The sequence below is a fragment of the Pteropus vampyrus genome, unplaced genomic scaffold (assembly GCF_000151845.1).
Source record: "Pteropus vampyrus isolate Shadow unplaced genomic scaffold, Pvam_2.0 Scaffold509, whole genome shotgun sequence".
NCBI classification, from domain to species: Eukaryota; Metazoa; Chordata; class Mammalia; order Chiroptera; family Pteropodidae; genus Pteropus; species Pteropus vampyrus.
In genome coordinates, this window is record NW_011889290.1 from 478,336 (window position 1) to 503,957 (window position 25,622).

The following is a 25,622-nucleotide window of genomic DNA, read 5'->3' on the forward strand; positions in this document are numbered from 1 at the left end:
TCTCATCACCATCCACTCTACCTTCATCACCTTTGTTTTGGTTAAAAGTCCTTGGCACTTTACTCTTAACATCATAATTGTAAACTACCTGGTTTCCCTTCTTGTCTCAGTCTAGCTCCCTTCTAATCCATTCTCTATACAAATGGCAGAATGTTCTTTAAAAAGTTAATATCATTCCCCTATTTAAAATCTTTCACTGGCTCAATCTTCAGGATAAAGACATTCCAAAGCACTACACAGAAAGCTTGTCATGAGCAGATCGCTGTCTACCTGGCACCCTCACCTCTCATTTCTGCACACCAGTCCTGCTGGATCCTGGTTCTTGGAATGCTGCCCATCTCCTTTCTGAAGTTGGTGCCTTCCTCTTCATCCTGCTTGCTCTGCATGGGACAACCCATATCTACTTAGCTGCCCACCCACGAACCTCTTCTTCCCTGACTACTTCCCATTCCTCTTTTAAGACTCATGTTCCCTCCTTTGATATTCTCTCCACTCCACCTTTCAATTAGGTGCCTCTTGTGCAGGCTCCAGAATATCATAGGATTAGAACCAGCAGAGTATTATTGCACCACAATTTAATCTCCTGCTTATTTGTCTGTATTTTCCATTCTGTAACTTTTAAAATTGTTTGTTGAAACACTAAAAACTCACTGTTGGTTATAAATAAATAAGAATATAAAAGGCAATAAAAGTATTATTTATTTAGTACATTAAAATTTAAAACATTAGAAACACTGAAAATGCAAGTTGTAAAAAAATTGCCAAGATTGCTTGCCTTCTTTTTTCATCGTAAAAGTTATACTATGTATCAAGCATCTTTTATGTGCTTTGACAAATTATACTCATTTCTAAATTTATTATCCTTTGTACTTTTAATGTCATGGATTATCTGTGAGTGTTCCCCTAGGCACTGCTTTCTGTAAAACATCTTCATCTTTTTCTTCACATTTTCCTCATTTCCATCAATAAATTCACCTTCACTGAGTTCCTCTATCTGCACAGCTTGAGTCTCTCGAACAGCGGCAGTGTCCGCATTCCCACTATGAACTACTTCTGTAACTCTGGCCATGTTAGATTTGAGTTCACTTACACTGTTATCACTTTGTTTCTTGATGCACTTTCATCTTTGTGGGCCAATCCCCTCTTTTAATTATCCATTTCTATTAAATGTCATTTGAATTTATCTCTGGGGGATAAGGCCACACAACTAGCCACTAGGCTCTCTGCGGGTGAAGTGATAACACATGTGCAGTGACCGGTCACTAACAGACTCGGAAGAGGCATAGTTGGTCACTGATCACTTGCACATCTGTTATTTACAGAGTGACTGATCTATGGACAAGAGCTAGCAACCAAGTTTGTATTTTATGCAACTATATCAAATATACCGTGGTAACTGAAATCTAAACTGTGTTGCTAGGGAACAGGTATATTTAACTAAACTGTGGTAAAACTGAAATTCATGCATATCAAAATCATGCACAGCAAGGTCTGCCTATAGTTTAAAGCAAAAATTTAAAGCCAGATTTCTAGATATAAACTCTGCCACTGAATACTCATATGACTTTAGGTAACTCATTTGATATTTCTGGGCTTCTAAAATGGAGATAATCGTTAAAACCTCATACAGTTATTGTGAGTACTAAATCTATAGAGAATGTTTAGTGAACACTGAAAATGTTTTAGCTACTATTACCACAGCTGCTACTACAAATACTTATACTACACTGTCTATACCTGCACTGTCTAATATGGTAGCTACTAGCCACATGGGGCTATTTTCTGATTCCCTAGTTGTACAGCTTCTGAAGTCTCAGGTAACTATAATCCCTGGACAGAGGACATGTTCACAGGGCTGGAGCCACATGTCTTCCAGCTGCGTATCCAATGCTGGACTGAGTACGATACTTCCACACAGTCTTAAATAAATGTTGGTCAAATTGAATTAGCAAAACCTTATTGTAAGATAGTAAATATTAACATCAAGTTGATAAAAAAAAAAAATGTTTCTAGGAAAAAAAGGACAGCTACAAAGGAATATATTTTAAGGGAAATTTTTACACCAGAAAGTCCTGAAGAGAGTCTCATAAAGAAGTGACCAGTTATGTTACACCCAATTTTATTCAAAAAGAGCAAACTTTAGTAGAAAGTTATTATGACAGAATTTTAGAAAAGGTTTGTGGTTATAAAAGAAATAAAATAATTTCCCTTATAAATTTTATAACACAAGTCCCAAGGGAGCATTTTCTAAACTGCTCTTAAAAGAAAAAAATTATGTTAACACACTATGCTAAACCTAACATTTGAAACAGATATTTTTTCAAAACCTTAACGAATATGTATTTTCTTTAATTGATACGATAATATACTATGTCAGCTTGTTGTTACAAATCTTTTAGAAATTACTGAAATAATCTTATTTTTTTTAAAGATATTGTGGTTTAATGACAACTTTTTTAGTGAAAATAACATCACTAAGTAAAAAATATCCTTCCAAGACCTTAATATGTCTGACTATGCTAATATAGAAATAGCTTTAGTAAATGTTTATTTGGGTTGAATTCAGAATATGTTAATTTCAACCAAGTTCGTCACTTGGTTCGCACACAAAAACAAGGCAAAATCTCAAGGCAAAAAATAACAACAAAAACAACAACAACTAGAAAGAAAAATATTTAAAGTGCTTTTAAACTCATAAATTTAGGATGAAATCCAAGTAGTCAAATTCTGCTACCAAAGAAAGCCTATGTCAAATTAAAGCTACCTTTTAGAAAATACTTTCTTATCAGAGATCCCTAGATTTATGAACAGATATTTACAAAAAAAAAAACCTCAGTAAGCTCTGCTCATGGGAGTAAATTAAGCTAGAAGTGTAAAAACTAACTTGATAACACAGTCCTACTTGCACAGAATCACTAAAGATGTGATGTGATGGTTCTTAAATTTTTTAGTTATTAACTCTACTATGGAGAAATCATATGCCATACTTATTTTTAAAAATAAGATTCCTTTGGGCATTACTGCTCCTTGTCAAATGTTTACTAAATGCGTGAAAGAGGAAAACTTATTTTTAAGCCATTAATATTATAATAAGAATTGATTCATTTGATGGGTTTCTTTCAAATCAGCATAAGTACCTTGGAGCTAGGATGTCAGGTAAGTGGAACCCAAAATTTCGCATATGTCAGTTTCTCTTGGCCTACTTTTTTACAAAAGTCTCAGAGTTAGAAACACTCTTAAATATGCAGCTGCTTTAAGTTTGTTTTGGAAAAAGGCAAGGTATAGATAAATAAATGACACTTAAGTATCTGTTATCCTAGTAGCTGATATTATGTGCATTAACACTAGTAGATACTTGAAGATGCTTTTTCAGGTTTTTGTTCAATGATAATCCTGGCTACCGCCTCTGTGCTTTTCTGTCTTTGATGATGTTATTTATATACTGGTCTTTATGGTAGCAAATACTACTTCTTAAGAAGTATACTGGCTTTTTTTCAAATTATGATTTCTCATAAGTAAAATGTCAACAGAAATGAAACATTAATTATCAATGTTTTAATCTTTATATTCTTTAAATCATTACCTAGAAATAAATACTAAATCATTATTTAGAAATAAATATTAAAATGTAACTTACTGTCTTGTTCTGTGAAATCAGATCCACGAATTATATTAAAGCTTGTTATAAAGTCCATAAATGGTTTTGGGTAGTATGACAAAACTTACTGTTCAGAACATTCTCCAGTTTTTGCGTCATGGATCCTTCTACTTTTTCTGTTCCATCTGCTTCTAGTTTTTGATGGATGGCTAGAAGAAAAAAAAAAAAAGTCTAGTTAAAATGTATGCTATTTTAATGAATGGGAATACATTACATCAAAATGACATTTTTGAATAGCTTTTAAAAATGGTCATATTATTTTCACTGCTGGAAGAAGCACAAACATGTAAAAACTCTGTACAAACTCTGCAAAGTAATCAGCATACACCAGTCCAAATTATTCTGTTTAACACTATTAAAATAGTACATTATACATATAATCATCATGCTCACTGTTGAATGGTAAAAACAGTTGCATTACAAAAGAAAAGTAAGACTTAAGTAACTTTTATATTTGGCCACAGGAAAGTCACTTATTTCTCAGTTTCAGAAATACTACTATTTGATGTCTATCAAACTCAAAGTATCGAACTTCGACCTTGAAACATAATATAGCAAAAGATATTCATGTTCTATTCATTCTGCAATTATTCCACTGGAGGTTCCCAAGAAACATCTAGTAATATCTACCAATAATACATCAATTTGTGGATATACAAATTACGCTAGGGGTTTTTGCTATGTTTTTTATTAGCTTCAAGTACACAGTACATTGGTTAGACATTTATATAGTTTATAAAATGATCCCCCTAATTGCTCCTTCTTGCTATTATTGATATATAACTACACAGTTCTCATAAAGATTATTAGGAAATCATTTAATAATTTATATTTCAAAACTTTTTACCTCCCAAATAGGGGAAGTTTTAAACAGAGCAGTAAGAGAATTTTCAAAACAAAATGGCCAAATACAATTTCAAATTCAAAATTCTGATATCATAAAAATAACATAGCAAGACAAATATTGAGCCATGGCCATAAGTTAAGTACAATGATAAGTTTCTAATGCATATTGCTCATCTTGTAAGAGGCCAATTATGTATGTTCTAAAATTATTTCTATTTCACAGATGGGAAAATCATGACTCAGTAAAATTAAACAGGTTGATCAAGGTCACAAAGCCAAACCCAAAATTTGAACTCAAGCAGTCTGATTCCAGAACAATAAACTTCACCCCCATACTGCTCATACTGCATGACTAAGCAGCATAAACTGTTTAAGCCTCTGTTTTCACATCTGTACAATGAAAACAACAGACTTACTATGTCGGTTGGGAACTGCAGTCAATTGCAAATAAATGGACCTTAAAAGTAATAGCTCCTAAAACACCCAGGATTTTATTTTTTCACATAATTTGCTCAAGTAAACTCACATGCAAGATATGTAATTCCAAAGGCCTCACGGCCAGTATACTAAAATTATTGTTACTCTTATGTTTGCTATTCTCTAATATTCAAATAGAGCATCAAACTCTTTCATAATAGGCATTTACAGGTTCTGCCTCAACCCACCAGTCATGGGTGGCAGATGTATGGGGGAGGGGAAAGTCTAAGAAAAAAAAAAAAATTTTAATATGTATTGTAATTACGATTCGATTTGTTTCCCTTGATTCATTGGTTGGAAAATTTGGGTCAAATTCAGTGATTAAATACGGTATGAACATATATTCTCAATGCAAGATAACATCTATTTCTTGGCTTCATTTAATTAGTTTCTAATACTGATCTTGTCCCTTTTTACACTTTTTTTTGTAAAGCAACTTCAAATTTTATTTGAAACTATAAAATAGACTACTTCTCTGTTGAAGAAACACATTCATAGAAAAATACATTTGGGGAAAAAAAATCAGCCACTATATTTTTAATTGTCTTCATTGATTTGGGAATGGAAAAAGTTATTCCTTTAATGTTTTAAATTTGGAATAAGTGGTAATGGTAACCTACAATGTCTTCAAATATCAAAGCCTAACTTGTACTTAAATGGAAAAAAATTTCCCATCTTTAAGAAAGAAGATTAAAAAGCAAGACTAGAAAGACTTCCATGTTCTAAGCAAATATGCTCACACTATTTATTTAAATGTTGTAATTTTTCTGACAGTCCTGGTTGCAAAAGAACATTTGGCACTCATTGCAATTTATTAAGCAGGCACTTCATGCAGTTTGTCCATGACAATAAGATATTGTATCTTATAGTAGCCCTGATTCAAATGCTACTTTCTAAGTCAAAACTAGCTTTAAAAGGAAATCATGCAACCACATTTTCTGTTGCTGACAAAACCCATCACTGATCAGCAGGTCAAGATGAGGTGAACTCGGCTCCCCAGAGCTCAGTTTACAGCCCTGTTCTGCTGACAAGGCAGCTTCCTGCCTCCCATCTCCACCACAGCAGAGCCACTGTCAAACTGTCAGCCAGGCCTGAGGACCAAGAGACACTGGGATCTGATAAAGGCAATCCTATTTTCCAGAAAATTAAACCAAATAAACAAATGGCTGGTTCACTTGATCTTTTATTTTCTCTGAAAACATTTTTAAATAGTATAACTCAATAAGCAACATAGTACACGATAACAGGTTTGTTATTGTTTCTAATCTATTGTAAGTGAAGCAGTTGAACTTCATAAATTTATATTTGAGAAACAAAAAAGTATGTATATAAAAGTTCTATTCAAAGAAAAATCAGTTATAGAAAGACTGCCTACTGATTCACTGAAATTATGATGTGAACTCTAATAAAATGTAGATGTCAAATATGCAAATTTGAATTAAAAATCATAATATTTGTTCATGCATTCATATAATACCATTATTAAATAAAGCACTAAGATATGACATGTGTATATGGCAATGTCTATAAGGATTCAGTGTCGGGTACACTGTGTGTATATACTCTAAGCACTATATGTTACTACTCGCCAGTATGACATGGGAATAGTCAAACTAGGTCAGAGATTGACAAACTATTTCTATAAAGAACCTATAGACTAGTGGTTACCAGAGGGTAAAGGCTCGGGGAGAGGAGGGAGATAGACGGGGTAAAGGGAGTCAAATATAGGGGGTTAGGGGGAGGATGAAGTGGGTAAAGGAGATCATATATATAGTAGCTGAAGGAAACTGGACTTTGGATGGTAAACATACAACAGAATATACAGATGTCAAACTATAATGTACACCTGAAAATTATATAATTGTATTTACCAATGTTACCTCAATAAACTTAATTAAAAAAAAAGAAAAAAGAACCAGACAATAAATATATTAGGCTTTGTGGGATACATAGGGACTCTATCCCATATTCTTCTTCTTTTTAAAAAAAAGCATTTGAAAAAGATAATCATGTTTAGCTCATAGCCTGTACAAAGATAGGCTGGGGCCTAATTTGGCCTATGTGCCAGCCTCTGAGCATAATACTTACTTACTAGGAAGGGTTAGAGTAAGATGTATTAATAATTTAAATTTATAAAGAACTTTTCAAACATTTAGTTTCTACTTCTTATTCTACCAAATTTTTATGAGAGTGGCTAAATCACATATAAATTATATTTAAACTGGTTAGGTAATCTGTGAATCTTTTCCTTCCTCGGTTATATTGAAAAGAAACAATAAATAATAATAAAATTGAAACTACTACATAGAACACTAACAGGTATAAAGGGTTTTTATTTAGATAACTGGGTCTTATATAAGCATACCTGCCTAGATTATCTTCATACATCAACAGACACTAACAACAGAATGTGCCAAAAAAAATCAATATGACTCACATGACCTGGAATAGGAGCAATAAAAGTAATATGGGAATGAAGACCAATTGTGTATCAAGCAAAATGTGTTTATTCACTCTTTTTTGGCCTCTTTATTCTGGTATTCTTTACTCCGGTATAATCAGAAAGAGGAATAATTCATATAATTTTGGCCCATAGTTATTCTCAAAAGGAACAAGTGATAATGCTGAACTTGCCACTAAAAAACAAGTGACTGTTGAGATGACAAACTCAAGGGGCAGTCAGGGAAATGGTCACCGAAATAAAAGTAGCAATCATATGGCACTGAGGGAGTGAAGAAGGCCTTTAACGTTATAAGAAGCTACACGAACATCACCATAACCTGGGAGAGCTTGTGTGAGCAGTAGCTGGTAAGAAATCAAGGCTCATTAAGACTTCAAGTGATTGAAAGAGAATGGCAGAATGACAGCCATGGAAAAGTGAAGTATGATGCTAAGAATATTTTTGTAGGATATCGTAAAGAAAAAAATTGTAATAAACACACTGAGGTTAACACTGGCAGATTAGTTATGCCAGACACACTATGGTCAAGTTCTAATTAAAATACTCATGGGACACAGAAGAAAAAAAGACAAAAGCATGAAAACTTAAAGATAAATAAAGGCTATACAAGAGGGTAATAGCTACTACCTGTTAACCTTACTGGAATAGACTAAAAATAAAAACCTTGGACTACGTACGAAATAATCAAAGAGAAGAAACAGATAATAACAAAATGGGGGAAAAAAGTAGTTTGATTATGCTCTATCATCTCTATCTAGCTTAACACTCTAACGCAGGGCTGACAGAGACCAAAAAATCTTCAATGTTTTTTCTTTATGACTATAGTTCAGCTCCCCATTTTTTTTTCACTTCCAATAACATCTTTCCTTTCACAACCATTTAGAGACCATATTTCCCAACATCCAGCATGGCAGAAAATGGAAGGAAACTAGTAAAGGCATTTTCTTGCTGGGCAACTTAGCATTCTACTAAAAAACAGAAAGGGTACTGAACACCATGCAGGGTAGCAGAAGGAAAAGAGTGATATTTTTATGAAAGGATATTCAGAGACAAACCATAAATAAAATCTGACTTAACAAAAAAAAGTGTTAAAATTTGAAGGTAGTCTACAGATTCTAAAAGCTTATCAAATATTAGGCAACATGAATAAAAACAAGACCTACATTCCAATATAACCTGGTATGTATTTCTTTTTTAAATTCAAGGCTAAACAAATATATCTTTTAAGCATTTAGGTAGAGAAAAACAATCAACTCTTCTACAAGCAATAAAGAATTGCATTGGCTCCGGACTTCCTCTCTGCAGCATTAAAAGAAACTGGATCAATGTTTCTGGAAAATAATTCTCTTATAGCCAAGTGGTTGTTCATGTGTGAAAACAAGAGACATTTCCAGACATGCAAGAATTCAAAAGGCATAGCACAAAAGATATAACCCATGGTTAAAAACAAAAAATTCAAAGATAGGAAAAAAAAAATAAACTGACAGGCAATAAACATTAAAGCCAATTAAATTTATGCATATATGGTAAATTTTAAATAACTGTAGTAAATATGTTATAAACTTAAATGCAAAAGACAAAAAGTCTTTTTGTCTTTTGAAATATGAAATATTCAAAATGAAATAGAAAAAAAATGGTAAAAGAAGAAGCTGGGTCTATAACTTCAGATTAAATTAAGACCAGAAAAAAAGAAAGCGCATGAGAAATAAAGATGTGCAAAACTGTTGTTATACACAACAGGAATCAAAAGACAACCTATAATAAAATTTAAAAACATTTCTCCCAAATCTGCAAACAATACAGTCTACATAGTACAGAGGGAAAAATGAAAAACAGAAAATAACAAGAGAATAAAACAAAAGGACAAAAATTTTAGTTATGATACATGTATATCACTTAAATTCCTCTATTAAAAGGCAAAGAGTCTCAAAATGGTATAAAAAATAAAACTACTACATGTTGCTTACAAGAGAGATGCCCAAATCAAAATTTCTTAAGGTTAAAAAGTACATAATGCCTACTATATTAAACAAATGCATATAAAAGGAAAGTTGTGGAATGTCAATAGTGTGCTATTGTGCAGAACAGAATTTAATCTTGCCAGAGAGTTCTAGCCTTATCCTGGGCTTCTGGAAAGTAATCGCTAAGCTCTTTGAATGTCTTACCTGATAAAGTGTCTTATTTACTTGGGGGCCTTGGGCCACATTATATAATCTAACAATATGATTTACAGTGAGGACTATGGGTCACTCAGTATCAGCTCAACCTCCAGAAGGACTGAAGAGCTCAGTCACTGGGGCAGTTGACTATGTTGATGTAACAGAGCCCCAGTAAACACTCTGGACACCAGGCTTGGGTCAGGCTGGCAATACTCCATGTACATTGTTTCACATCATTATAAGGAAAATCAGTGCTGTCCATGACTCCATTTTGAAATGACAACTGGACGCTCCATGCATGGAACTTTCCTGGACCCTGCCCCATAAGTCTTTTCCATTGGCTGATTTTAATCTGTACTTCTTCGATGAAGTAAATCATAACTGCAAGTACAACAGCTTTCAATGACTTCTGTGAGTCCTTCTAGCAAATTATCAAACCTGCAGGTGGTCTTGGAATTGCCCCTAATTTTGTAGTTATTATTATTATATTAAAATATTAGTTTCAAGATAATCCAAACCACCAAAAGTTACAAAGTACACATGCTTTTCATACAAAGAATCAAAATTAAAGAGGGAGGTTTGTCTGACATGTTTATTTTAAATAACCTAAATTTAAATAATATAATTAATCACTGATATTCTATCAAACAGTGTGTCCTAAAGAGACTATGCCCCACCCTCCAATTTTATCTTTGGCGCACTAAGAGAAAATTGACATATATTAAGGAACACATTTGCTTTCATAATAAGACTAAAACTAACTTTAAAAAACAAAAGTCTATTACAAACTACTAGATCAAAGAGGAAAATTAAAATTTCAACTTTTGAAAATACAAAATAGTTTCACTAAACAATCAATGTAAATAAAGTAGAACACAAAAAATGAATTGATAATGAGAAAAGACCTAGAATATAAATTTTAAATGATTTAAAAATTATAATGCAATGCTAAAAAACCTGAAAATCTTGATGGAGAGAATTTCAGGGGAAAACCAAATCAAAATAAACAAAACACAAAAAATAGAAATTTCAAAAACATATATATACACAACTGCCAGTGTCCAACCCATCTGAACCCACTGATCCATCATAGTGTCTCTACAGGAGGAACAAGCAGACACTAATGGCCTCCTGATGTGATAAAACAGAAAGCACACAGTACCCACATGTGGCCAAAATTGTTGAAACTGCATAATATCTAATGTCCAATTAGATAAGTCTAAACAATATAATGGAGAGTAAAATAAGTTAAAAGACACCATGAGAAAGTAATCAGTCAAATCCAGAGTATGGAACAAATAAGTCTTTTTTCTTCAATAAATCATCAGTATGGGGAAAAAAAAAGAAAAGAAAAGAAAAAGTAACAAAGGTGAAGAGATTCTTTTAGTATAAAAAAGCTTAAAAACCTAAAAAGAACAAATGAAAAACCAAACCTGGACTTTATTTACATCTTGATTTGGACAAACCAACTATAAAAAGGAAAGTCAGAGGATAATTGGAGAAATTTAAATTTGAACTGAGAAGTACATGATATTAAAGAATTACTGAAACTTTTGTTAGCTGCGATAATGGTACTGTGGTTATGTAGGTAAATGTCCTCATTTGGGGGCCTCCTACTAAAGTCCATAAAACAGAAATGTCATACTGCTAGAGATTCATTGCTTGAGAGCGGCAATACACAAAACAAACCAACCATCCTTAAAAAACACTGACGAAGCAACTATGGAAAAATATTCAGAACTGTTAAATCTAGGTGACAGGTATGTGAGGGTGACTGTACTATTCTCTCTACTTTTAAAGCATTCAAAATTTATCATAATAAAAAAAGTAAAACAAATTACTTGAACAATTTACTAGCTCTTTAAATATATTAGCTCTTTCAAATTTCCATATATAATTCTTAATCTATATAATCCAGTTATATGATTCTATATAATGTAAACACCAAAATCTGATAAAAAAATCATTTTTAAAAATCACAGATCAATTTCACTTAAGACTATAGCCAGAAAAATTTCTAAAGAGCTACTAATAAATCAAATGCTATATGTAAAATAATCACCCAGAGGAACAATTGAAAGAATAAAGGTTTCTAGCATATACAACTGTATATGTAGTTCTAATTTTGTAATATGAATTCATATAAAATATCTCTACAATGGGATTACAGTAGTTCCTTCTTATTCAACCATTTAATATTTTTTGTAGTATGCATTTCATTTACATCAAAAAATGTGTCTAAAATTTTCAAATGTACTAATAAAATCATTTTCTATATGCAATAATCACTTGCTTAGTAGTAGTTAGTTGGTCAGCATTATTTTTGTTAAAATTTTAGGTCACCAATGTGAACAATGTGACCAACACACAATGGGTCACATTTATAGAATTAGTAACATGAAAGATATTGATGGCTGTAAAAGGATGTTTTAAATTCTAGAATTTTCCCCATTGAGATTCAATTTCTTATTGGCCTTGGAGACTGGATATTGTGGAGAAATAAAGTAGTCTCCTATTTCAAACATGTATGATGGGTCTACAAAAGCCTCAGAGAAAAATATTTAAAGTACCAAGGCTTCAAAGAGATTCCAGCCTACTCAGCAACAAATATTTATAGCACATTTTAGATCTCTATTTTTATGAATACAGACCCTGTAAACACTCTGCAAATGCAGTGTTAGGTTTCTGCTGTGGAAGCCCCAGCACATGGCTCTGAGAATCACCTTACCTGAGAGAGCATCCTGGGCTTCAAAGAATGTACTAAGACCGCCTTTCACATACGCCAAGCTGCCTTCACTCTTCTTGTTAGCCTGTCTCTTCAGGTGGGTGACTGCCATTTTGAGCTGTTCAAAACTGAAATGAAATGAAGAAACCAAAATTTTGAGAATCCTAACAAGCAAAATAGAAGACAACTCATTAAGTGTAAAATACTGAAGCCTACATTAAGAAAGATACAAACAGATATAACATGTAACCAGATGAAAATCAAAGTTTTCACATTCTTACCTATATCTAAACCTTTTATTATGAATACAAAAATTATAGCAGCTAGGAAAGAGATTAGTAGCCCTCAAATAGTCATTCCAAATATATCAGACCCCTATAAAGTAAATATACCTGTATTTTTATAACTGATATAACGTATATATGATTTGCCAGGTAAGGCGTTCTGAGTATCATCTCCCTGGTGGGAAGGCTTAGATCATGGTAGACGCTATCTAAGACAGGACCTTCTCTGTATGTTCATTTCTGTATTCTGGATACAAAATGAGCATACTGTTATCCTAAATGAGCCAGTCATTAGGAGTGAAATTACAGAAAACCTGAGGAAGAGAGCATCAATTCACAATTTAAATAACTAAAAAGACCACAATATTTTATCTCTACAACTCAACTAGAGAAAAATATATAGTCCTCTGTATTTCAGAAGTTTTAATTCCATTTGAGCTAAGAAAATCTAGCTATAAAACTTTGAATACATTGAGTATTATGATAGGCTTATCCAGAAAAGAGATCAATTCTGACTCATAGTAATAGAAAAACCACATCCATAATGTGAAATTAGAACCATCTTCTACAATGAAAGATTTCAGACATTTGCTTTAAAGATTTATCAGGCCAAATTTATTCTCTGTATATACCAACTTTTCTTCATGTCTTCTACTATTGTAATAGTTTGCATTCCAATAGGAAAAAAATTTCTCCAAAGGTATATTTTAACAAGTTAACTTTTCAAGAATAAAAGTTTTATGCAACAAACCATTTAGTCAAACATTTTTACTAAATATAACTGTTTTAAACCAGTCTTGCAAAAAAAGTTACAAATCTGACCTTGCATAGAGAGGATCAAATGTCATTAGCAGACAAAAATGAGTACTTTAATTTGGATATATGATGTTGTATATTTTTTGCCTAATTTTAAACCAGGTCTCTGTAAAATGATAAACTAACTCATCCTCTTTTGCTCTACAGTAACGGAAAGAGGTGTGTTCTCTATTTTACACCAAGACTTGAAAGTTTTGTTATTTGAGTAAGCAAAAGTCACATTCAAACTTCAGGTTAGGTATCCAGCTGAGACTCCACAAAGTTTTAATGGGTTGCACAAATAATGAAACATGTAGAAAAAACATGATAGTAGGAAATAAGGGTACTCTAATAATCACATTTTATAAATAAGGAAATAGATGCCCCGAGATGTTCATGAGCTCACCCAAAATCAAAGGGCTCCAAAGTAGCAGAGTTGAACCTAAAACCCACATTGCTTTATAATCCTATTAGCTGCATCCGAGTGAAACCATTCACAGCCAACAGTCCAATATCACTAACCTGGTAGTTGAGTGGTTCTCTATAAGATACCAGGCAGCTGAAAAATTCTCACTTGTAAAATCAGCACTCATTCCAGGAAACAGCATTTCTAAGTCTTTCTGGGGAAATTTACATCTGAGGGAAAAAAAAAGTTTAAAATATATTTCAAGTGTTACTACCACAAGGACGTAACTGACGTCCAGTGTAATAAACACAAATACAAATCATTATAATTATACGCCATACAATATGGAGCCTATGTTTGTATGTATACACAAAATATATTTCCTGCACCTCAGCTGATTTATTCTCATATCAACTTTGATTAAATATAAGATAGGAAATTAGTTAAAATATAGAAATTACATCAATACAAGAATATAAGATTTAAAGAGGCTAAAAGTTGATACTTTATGAAATCTAGCCAAATATGAAATCATTCCCTACGCAAAGGATGAAAAATAAAAACTTGGATACATCGAAACTAAAAAAACATTAAATCAGTTTATTAAAATGATTTTTGTTAAAGACCTATGTGAAAGCTGTTTTAAGGCATACTAATAATGCTGAATGATAATGCCTATTAATAAAATTAAATCTAGCTATACAGTACTCATTTTTAAATGTCCATATCTGAAATAATTTTAAGAAAAGCTTATAACAAGCAATACATTATCTGCAGCTCATTTTCTTGCCTACATTTTAAGGTCGACTTCCAGATCAATTCATTTATTTATTTGTTCAAATACTAATTATCAACTATAGGTCAGATTCCATGCTGGAGGTCAGAGAGTTGTGTCTGAGAGCAAAAGCAACATGGGCAGACTTTGCCCAAAGAGGGCTTATGAGCTAGCAGCCCTTACTATATCTCCATCTGTGCAGGATAAAGTCCAAATTCTGTAGTCAAGTCTATGATCTGAACTTGTTTTTCTCTCAAGATTCATCTCTGCCACTCTAATCTTCAAACCTGAAGCTTCAGCAACTTCAAAGGGATTATACTTTCCTGCACACATGGTGTTCGTTTTTACTTTGTTCCTCCGATCCTGCTATGCCTTCTGACTGAACTGTGTTCCTTACCCCCATATAATGGATAAGCCCAACTCACAGGGTATGAATAGGACATTATTTTAAAGCCCAGTACCTCTTTAAAATTTATTCAATGCGAGAAATTATCCTCATCCTGGAAGAAAATGTAGGCAGGTCTGATGACTTCTACTCACTCTTATCTGAGAGTTTTGATCCACATTATTATAAACATAGCCTCGATTCAGAAATCAGGCAACCTAGTCCAAGATCAGCATTTTCATCCAAAAGTACTACCTGCTTGAGCCTCTTGACTTGCAGGTAACCAGTTCCCTTAAGCACAACTTTGCAGTGCCTGGAGCCTACTCTCTCATCTGGTCCCAGGAAACACCCTTGCCAAGGCAGACACCTCCACTGCCCACATGCACTGGTCTAGTGCTCTTGAGTGCCAGGGCCTCTGGCTCATGAACACTTTTACCTGGAGGCTCCGTAGAAGCCCCACTCACCAGGCATGAGTGAAGAAGAGCACATATTCTCACAGCCTAGCTCTCAAGAAATCTTATAAACCTTCCCCCTTCCCTACTGGCTCCTTTATCCCTTCATACTCCCTAAAAGTACAGGAACGCAAGCAGCAAAACCAGTTCCCCACAATTTCCTTTGTAAATCCTGCACTTTAATCTAGAATCCAACATTTATTGTATCAGGGCCTCAGACAAGAGAGAAAAAGTCCCACATACTATGACATCTTCTTTTTTAATTAGGGGGAAAGAAAGCCCTGATTAACATTGTAGTAACAGATGAAAAGATGAGAGAGACTTTAAGCGAATCATGGACATAAAGCTGGCATCATCTCAGTTTTAGTAACTCAGAGACTAGGTCAACCTTACATCTTTTTTCACTGGCTTAAAAAATTAAAATATTACAGTCTAAATCATGTGTGTGGCATAAGTTTGGTGGTCATTTCAATAGACAGAGCCTTTGAAAGGAAGCTAGAGAACTCTGCATTTTTAGAAGTTTATTTTGGTTTGGATTCTTCATGCTAGTTTGATACTTCTCTCATTTTATTTATTTGTAAATGATGCTTCCATGATAGAATTTTTGGAGAATGTAATGACTGAGTGGAGACTTAAGCTGAGCCCTAGCTAAATAACTAGAACCCTTCTCTCTGATACACATAGGCTATATCCCATAGTTCTACCTTAACTAGTGAGTAGTGTCTGTCTAGAATGCTGTTTCAAGATTTATGTGGCTTTGTCTAAACTGGAAACTACGGCATGATAAATTATTGCCATCTGTCATCTGTATGAGGAAGATGTGCATGGTGGCATGCTCATGACTTTTCTGTCAACCTTACTTCTGTACGATACTTAAACTGGAGTTCTATGTAATCCTAACAATTCGCTTTCTCATAAAGTTAAATTATTTTAAGAGTCAAAAAGTACAACAGAATCACTTGGTATCAACTAAATCCCTAAGTCTTTACAAATTATTCAACTATGTGAAATCCTAATCTAATAAGGAGGAGTTCCAAACTCAAAGATTAAAGACAGGGCTAACAAAAAAGCAGCAAAAAGGAATTCTGAGAAGCCAACCTGAGCTTCTTTTTCTTCCACTCAAGCCCTGTAGTTTGATTTTGGTTGGGTGGTTTTCTATCCATATCAAACCAGAAGTGTGAAGGAAGGGTTGCTAGAGTTAAGAATGACATCAAAAAAAAAAAAAGGATCTATGATATAATGATAGCAAGTAAAGCAAAAAAGCATAAAACACAGATACAAAACTCAAAAATACAGCAGTTACATGGCATAATGAAATGTCTAAAACTACACAGACCCCAAGGTCTGACAGTTAAGTCATGTTCAATCTATTTAGTTAAAAAAAAATAAGGTCTATGGCCATGCCACCCTGAACATGCCTGATCTCGCCGCATCTCAGAAGCTAAGCAGTGTTGGGCCTGGTTAGTACTTGGATGGGAGACCACCTAGGAATACCAGGTGCTGTAGGCATTAAAAAAAAAAAAACAAAATTGCATTTGTCTTTCTCTGTCTAGAATAATGAGATCAAGGTCTATCCATTTTGTTGTAAATGGCAGAATTTCCTTCTTTCTCACGGCTGAACAATATTCGTGTGTGTGTGCATGTGCGTGTGTGTGCATGTGTGTGCGTGCGTGTGCGTGTGTGTGTGTGTGTGTGTGTACCATAATTTCTTTACCCATTCATCCATCAATGGACACTTAGGTTGTTTACACAACTTGGCTATTGTTAATTATGCTGCAATGAACACGGGAAGCATATATCTTTTCGAGTTACTGCTTTCATTTTCTTTGGACGTATACTAGAAGTGAAATTGCTGGGTCATATGGCAAGTCTATCTTTATTTTTTGAGGAACCTTCATACTGTTTTCCATAGTGGCTGCACCAATTTGCATTTCCACCAACAGTGTACAAAGGTTCCCTTTTCTCCACATCTTCACCAATAATTGTTCTCTTTTGCCTTTTTGATAAGAGCCATTCTAACAGGTGTAATGTGTGATATCTCATGGATTTGCATTTCCCTGACAATTAGTGATTTCCATTTCCCTGACAATAAGTGATTTGAACCACTTTTTCAAGTACCTGTCCATCTGTGTTGTCTTTTTTAGAAAAAGCTCTTCTGCTCATTTTTCAAATTATTTTCATATTTTTGAAAATTTTTGTTCTTGAGTTGTAAGTGTTCTTTATATATTTTGGATATTAACCCTTTATCAGATTTGAAAATATAAGCCCCTTATCAGATCTAAGGGATATAAACCACTTATCAGATTTTCCAAAAAATATATGGCCTATTAAAAAAAAAAGTTAAACTCATAAAAAAGGCTAGAGCATAGGAGAAATAAAAAGAGGGTAGTAAAAGAGTACAAACTTACAGCTAAAAGATGAAAAAGGTCTCCAAGGATCTAATGTAAAACATTGTGATTATAGTTGATAAACTGTATTATATAATTAAAATTTTCTGAGAGTAGAATTTAAATGTTCTCATCAAAAAATACTAAATAAATATTTGAAGTGACAGATGTACTAGTTAACTAGATGGCTGGAATCCTTTCACAATGTATATGTATATCAAATCACCAAGATATGTACTTTAAATATCTTACAAACTTGTCAATTATGCCTCAATAAAGCTAAATTTAAAAAAAAAAAAAAACTGGATATAAATGGCATGTATAAAAAGGTCATATCCTAAACAGTTAAAATGCTTAAACAGGTGACACTGAAAGTTGTAAACCTGAAGCTATCTAGAACTTCACATATTTAAAATTCATCTGATTCTTAAACCTTAGTAACATTTAATTTATAATGTACTAAACTGTTATTTTTACAAATGTAAGTAGATGTTTTATCACAAGATAAAGGCCTGATGTCTAGTAAGGGCTCTAGGAGATAAGCCAGTTGAGAAACTCTCCTACCCCAGGAGTCTCTCCCTCTATCCCTTCTCCTCAAGAGGGAGCAGATGTGGGCCTGGCCACATTCCAGAACACAACTGGGGACACATTCTTTAGCAGCAGAGTCTTCTGGCAATAAAGAGAAGTACATGGGGCATGGTCAGGCCTCCATGGGCTCCTCATCATTGACATACCCTGCCACTAGCAAGGCAAAGGTGGGAGGAAGAAGGGGTGGAAGATCCTGAAACTGAGCTTTGCCATTAGTGTGAGTGGTGAGGGGGCACCTTCGACCTTTGGAATAGGCCTTGTGCTTCTACCAGAGAGCTCTACACTGAGATTTGAAGCATTAATCCACCTACTAGTATCTCATTTCCCATGTACTATTATTTCTCATACAGGTAGCAACTTCAACCATCTAAATGGATCAAGTAGAGTTTGAAAAGTATTGAATCTCTTGGTCAAAATACTACCTCCTAGTTCCGAAACCTTCATAATCACCCCTAAGACTGAGTTTATTTTACAATAATTTCTTACTAAAGACATTAAACTCTCTTCCAATTTTCTTATATATATTTAAATTGAAAGAACAGTATTGAGACTTACACTAAGAATCAAACTTATAACGATAAGATAAATCATATTAAAGATGACAAAATTCTAACATGGAGATGTCAAATAATTAGCCCCAAATCATACAATAAAGCCCACTGTTGACTAGGGAACCAACATTCATTCCTTACCCTCTCAGACAAAATAATCCTACATAGTGTGACACTGGTAATTTCCCTAAATAAATGCTAATTATCCTAAGCCAATCATGCTTATCATAGTCTCCTTGCTATTTACTGAGTGATCTTGTTTTGTCCAGTGATTTCTGAGGAAAGATCTTCTGAAGCATATCTGGGAAAAAGTTTCCATATTTTTAAGGAGATCCAAGAAGAAATAGCATCTTCCTGCCTCTAAACATTATTGTGGTTTATTATTTATTATGTATCATTATTGTTTCGATAATATTATATTTTTATCATTTTATCATTTATTATGTATTAGTATTGTTTCAACACTAGAAATCACTAAAACCATTTTACAATTCTGAAAGAAATCAGTGCAATGCTAAGTGCAGCAGAACAGCAAACCCAGGTTCCTTATATCTTTGAGTGACAGAACTGAGTGAGTCACTAACTTAACCAATCATGGCATCTACCATCTCTGAACTTTGTATATTATGAGAAAATAAATCTTTATGTTAAAGCCAAAATTAATTTTCATCTTCTGTTACTTACAGCTGAAGGCATCCTGAATCAATTTATCCCAAAATATATGCCTAAATATACTGATCTTTTATGCGAACACCTCAAAATGAATGTGAAATAGAGGATCTGGAAAAAAACAGACAATGAATGACAACGCCAAGAGAAATGAAGCTCTAAGGGGAACTAATATGCAAAAGCAGAGATGACTCATCACAGTATTTATAATAGAAGGTAAAAGTAATAAGTAGTGGTTAAGAACACAAGCTCTGGATTCAATCTTGAAGTTTGCTAGATTTGTTTTTATAACCTTGGGGAAGTTATGTAACCACTATATGGTTCCATTTATTCGTGAGGGTAATGGGATAATAATATCTTCCTCTTAGGAATGTTTTAAGGATGAAAGGATACATTATCTAATGCATGTAGAAGGTTTAGCAGTTTCTGATACATAACAAATGCTCATACCTGTTATTCGCTGATAATTTTATTCTTTATACTTAGTTTTTTGCATTTTGCAGACTATTTTCATAAGTATCATTTTATTTGATTCTTATAACAACATAGTGAAGTTGCATACAAATAGTCGAGATTTGAACCCAGTACTTCCACTGTCAAATAAAGAAACAGAGAATCTTAGGTATGTAATAAAGCCACAATTACAAATTTAGAAATATAGAAACTTAGGGGGAGAGCGGAGGAAGAGTTAATTAGAACGCAGACAATTGCTAATAGTCTTAATAACAGTATCAGGAAAGGAATAAGCACTATGTCAATGAGAGTTAGAAAGAACCTAAACATTTGCTCACAATGAGATTTTAGGCTCTAAGCCACCAAGTGAAGTGATGGCTTAACAAGTCAATAAAAGCAAAGTACAATCCAAGTAATTCAAACTAAATCTACACTTTAAATCTACTAGCACTGAGTTAGAGAGTAAAAGCAACATATACTCTACTATATAAACTCATGAAGTCTTTTCATTAAAGAATAAAACAGTTTCAGTAGCTGGACAACTCTTCATACCCCTAAAATATATGTTTTCCATTGGATGGCAGTGTAAGCACAGATTTAAATTTAAACTTTTTCGGGCTTAGACCATGCCATGGGAAGATCCTGGTATATGGATTGAGTGGTCAGATATGAAACTAACAGGAATGTTTTTTAACATATCGGCTTCACCTTCAAGGATGAGAACAACCTGCAGTAATGACCCATGAGTGAGCAAAACAAAAATCATTTTGAGAGAAATTCTAACCACCCCATATAGGGTGCAGCCTGATTGCAGCTGTGTTACTGTGTTTCATGAAGAGAACATGTTGTCTTGATTTGACAGATGGAAAGATGAAAGGCAGGGGAGGCTAACTGAGTAAAAGCAGGTTTCTATAGTTCTTTTGAGAATGTATATATTACACTCAATTCTTTTAGATTTAAATTTTTAGCATCATTGTTTTCACTCTGTCGTATTAAATATTAAGAACTTGTTTTTTGGTTATGTGTATGTGTGTGTTTTATTTTTCAGTCTGATAGTTTCTGGACTTAGGCACTGTATCACAGCCAATAAATCCTTTTTTATGAAATTTCTAAAAGGTAAATTTATCCAAAGCTCTTCTCTTCTACACTCATTCTAAGAATTATTTTGCCACCTTTTTTCGTTTTCTAAATGTAGGAGAAAAACTGGTTACTTTTTCTATTGGAAAGTCAAACTGATGAAAAGAAAATCAGATCTGTATAGCCCATAAAACCTATGTGGAAATAATACAGGTATTAACAGTGCATCAGCTGACTACAGAGACATTCCCAGGTATAATTTTACAAAAAGAATTGTAGAGCATATAAAAACAGAGACAAAGCTCCAATTTTATGTCCTCATTCCCAAATATGAACTATCGCCAAAAACATTACTTCTAAATATTTTTTTGTTGGGCAAATATCATTTTTAAGAAATAAAACCTAGTGAAAGCTTTATTTAATACGAACCTGTTTTAACCTTCTTTTTCAGTTTAGTTTTTCTCCATTACAATTTAAGCTGTGCAAAGACGACATATATTGTGAATATATTAATCAGAAATACAGACTTTATACAAGCAAATCCTAGTCTCAGTTCAAAATGAAAGTTATTTTTTCTGAGCAATTAGTAACATTTTTATGAGTATCGTGGCACCATGTTTGCAAAATATCAGTTAAAAATTTAGGAATATGAAGGACTTTAGCAGTGGAAGGAGGCCAATAAATGCCAGTTGTTAAACTTGTGGGCTGAAAGAGGACAGTGCATGCTATGTACAGCAATAAAATATTTATTGAACTCTGACTCACACCAAAGAGTAACAAGAAAACTATATTGTTGTTCTCACTTGCTTTTTCATATTCAGATGAACTGGCCACAACCTACAAGATCCCCAACTGTTTCACATGGTACATTTGACTGCCAGCTAAAGAGAATTTCCATAAACATTCACAATTCCCAAGAGATGATTCATCTTCCAAAGGTGGCCATACCACTTTAACCTGATCATTCATCAGGACTACAGTATTTTATAACAAGCAATCATCATTCTTCAAACCTTCTCAATTAAAATATTTCAACAAGTAATTATAAAACCATGTTATTCCTTCTCTGACATTTTGAAATGTTAGAAACAGGTCTTCTTTAGCCTTTTAATTATAAAAGAAACACCCAAATGATATCAATAAACAGAAATAAAGGCCAGATAATTATGAAATGCTCTTAGGGAATCTACTCTGAATGTAACAACATTCTCTATGGGGACTAAAGCTTTTACCTAAGAAATAATGAGTCAGGTAAATAAAACCCACACCACTATTTTAACATCTACTTTTCCTTTCCAGTTTTCTTCTTTTTCTAAAATAAGATTTCTCTATTTGAGATAAAAGTTCAATAAAATAAATGCATTTTTACTGACAGTATCTTTAAAAAAATAAAAACGAACCTGAAAGACCATTTTTCTGGCCAAAAATATTCTCTTCTCTTGGTTTCTATACCTCTTTCCACTTCATTTTCTTGTTTCCTCGTATCTCTCTTTCTTTTGACTGGAAAAGTTGTAAAGACTTTAAATGGGCAAAAAGGTTATTGGGTGTCCTTTCACTATTTGGAGGGGCTTCCCAGTGTTTTCTGATTATATAGGAATCTGTGCCTTTCTTTGTCTCTATTTTGTAACTCTGTTATAGAAACAAAAGTTAACTTGTGGAAGGCTGATGTTGACCAGGGCATAGAAACACCTGTCAGGTAAAGATGCAATTGATTACCATGCAGTAGAAGTAGCCTGTTTTGCGTCTTTTAGCATTCCTCATTGCCTACTCATACCTCTCCTATGGAATTCCTTTTGAACCGATTTTAACATTTTATTGGTTTTCCCATTAATAAAAGCTCTGAAACATACATGTTCATTTTACATATGTGTAAGAGTCATGATTTTACCTTTTCAAAATCTATTCTTTAATTACCCCATGGCTGAACAAATTATTACTGAAACTTAAGTAACACTTCAAAAGAAATATTATTGTAATTTTATCACCATTTAAGCTCTCCTTGAATTACTTACATACTACTACTTTAAAATTTTAATACAATTTATTATCCTGAAAGCTTAATAGTCATTAAAAAAGAGATTCTTTTGCTAAGTGATAGAGCTATGAATAGTTTATATACAAGAAGAGCGTAAAATCATAGTAATAATGACTAATGTTTATTAAGCATTTGCTCTCAGCGAGACACCATTCGAAGGCACTTATTCACTCACTGAATCCTCACAACCACCCTATGTCGCAGGTACTCCATTTTGCACCTGAGCAAACTAAGGCAAACAGAAGTTAATGTGTTCAAAGTTATACTGCCAGTAAGTGGTAGAGCTATGATTCAAACTGATAGAGTTTATCCCCGGACTAGATCAGATTACTTCTCAGAGAAAAAAAGAAAAATTTTAAAAGAGCTAAGAAATTTTTGTGTCATTATTCCTGGCTGCTGTTACTAACATTATCAAAGGATTATCCTGAAACACATTTTTAGAAAGTGCTATTAGAATTCAAGCCAAACTCCTTTGTAGGCAGCAGCAATAACAGAAAAAATAAAGGCAAAAGGTGAGAGGACATGAGAAAGTAAAGAGATCTAACAGGGGATGGATTATATGCCAAACTAAAATTTAAGGGAATCCATTTCATGATAGTAAACATCCAATTTAATCCTATTTTTGATAGTTTTGATGCAGGACAGGGCAAATTTCCCTGAGGGGGAAGGAGACCAAGTCCTTTACCAAGAGAAGAGGGTCCTTTGAGTATAGAAAGAATTCAACACACATGCCAAAACTGGAGTCAAAAGGAAAGTTTATTAGAAAAGGGATAACACTCCACAGACAGAGTGTGGTCCCCTTTCAGAGGCAGAGAGTGAGAAGGACAGTGAGAGAGAGAGAGACAGACAGACAGACAGACAGACAGACAGACAGACAGACAGAATAAAAACACTGAAAGGGACCCTGAGTGTTCAGGAAATTCAGTTTATATGTCATTCTTTAGTTCCCATTTCCTTTGATATAGACATACAATGAAGAAGGAGAAGAGTATATAGCGTGAAAAGGTAAAAACATGTGGAGTGAAAGGCCTGCTAGCAGTTCTCAGCCTTTATCCATAAGTTCCCCATGGTTTTAGCCATAGAGAACTATTCTTGATTCCAGTTTCCCCTTCACAGGTGTGGGGAAGAGGCAGTTAGCAATTCCAGCAGAAATCTTCCTTTGTTCTGAAGGTGTCCTCCTGGCCTGGCTACAGGGCTGATCAGCATATTGCAGTCTTTGATTGTGGCTCGATTAACATTTTAATTCTCTTGTCTCCTCCCTACATTAATTTTGTCTAATGCTTGTAAAAAATTCACAATATTCTTATAATCATTGTCCCCATGTACGGAAACAGTTTCTTCCTTATAAAGGAACTGCTCTACACTGCTTTTGTGCCAGATCTTAGAAAGAAGCTGGATTTCAAGAGTACTGAAGCAGGCTGTTAAAAGCTTTACAATCAAGTGCAAAGTCTATTCATACTTGAAACTGTGCTCAAGTAAATACTCTTTTCTGGACTTTCTTGATCTTTAAACTCTTAATTTATAGAGCACTAAAAACCTTAAAACAGCTCCAGAATGACCTATGCTGCCAAAGATATAACCTAGAACACTCCAAACTCACTAAAAGCTGATAAGCCCCAGGACGTTTTCAACATAACTTCCCAAGACAAACACTTGCCGCCTCTCTCTCAGCGAGGGGTAAAACCCAGTAGGTGAAAAAGAAGCTTGCTACCAGAATTACTAATAGTCTTCAAGTGTAGGCTTGGGTTAAACTACATAGATTAATAGAGAATTTCCTCCATTCACAGAAAAATCTAAAATAAAGCTATGGTTCAAGTGTTAATAGAACTAATTTGTCACCTTCGGTAAGTGCTCATAGAGGAGCACCCGGTATATAACCTAATAAGCAGAATCACCAAGGCATAAAATAAGACACAATTTAGGTGTTAGATGAATTGATTATGTAAAATACAAGAATAAAGGTACTAATTACAAAAATTACTAAAACACAGTTCTAGGGATTAAAAAATTCTAGACTGTTATAAGACATCTTGAAAGATATTTACCTGCCGCGATTCTGATTTAAAAATAATAATGAGTCTGAATAAAGTATGGCTTATAAGCAGAATTTTAAACAAAATAAAAGACTGCATTGGCCCTAATTTAATTTTTTTCCCAAAATATCAAGTACATGGAAAGCATTATTTTTATTTCAAGTACTATCTAAATATTTAAACTTACCAACTCCAGATAAAGCATTAATTCTCATGTCTTTAAAAGTATTAGTTATTCAAATAACAAGTGTTGTGGGACTGTATGTGGTGCAGCCACTATGAAAAACAGTATTATGCATCCCTATGTTCACTGCAGCGTTATTTACAACAGCCAATATATAGAAGCAACCTAGGTGTCCACTGACGAATGAATAAAGAAGATATGGTATACAGATACAATGGGCTA

At 33.6% G+C, this 25,622-nt stretch overlaps 1 protein-coding gene and 1 pseudogene across 3 annotated transcripts in view; one reads left to right on the plus strand and one right to left on the minus strand.

Moving 5' to 3' along the window:
• Positions 1–25,622, minus strand: part of EXOC2 (exocyst complex component 2) — a 210,204-nt gene that overhangs the window by 131,047 nt on the left and 53,535 nt on the right. For all 3 annotated transcript variants that reach the window (XM_011383239.2, XM_023524910.1, XM_011383240.2), the window contains exons 5-7: positions 13,928–14,041; positions 12,330–12,454; positions 3,727–3,807 (exon numbers count right to left, since the gene is read on the minus strand). In XM_011383239.2, coding sequence (XP_011381541.1) covers positions 3,727–3,807; positions 12,330–12,454; positions 13,928–14,041 — 320 coding nt within the window. The remainder of the gene's footprint in view (positions 1–3,726; positions 3,808–12,329; positions 12,455–13,927; positions 14,042–25,622) is intronic.
• On the plus strand, positions 16,814–16,932 carry LOC111732964 (annotated as a pseudogene).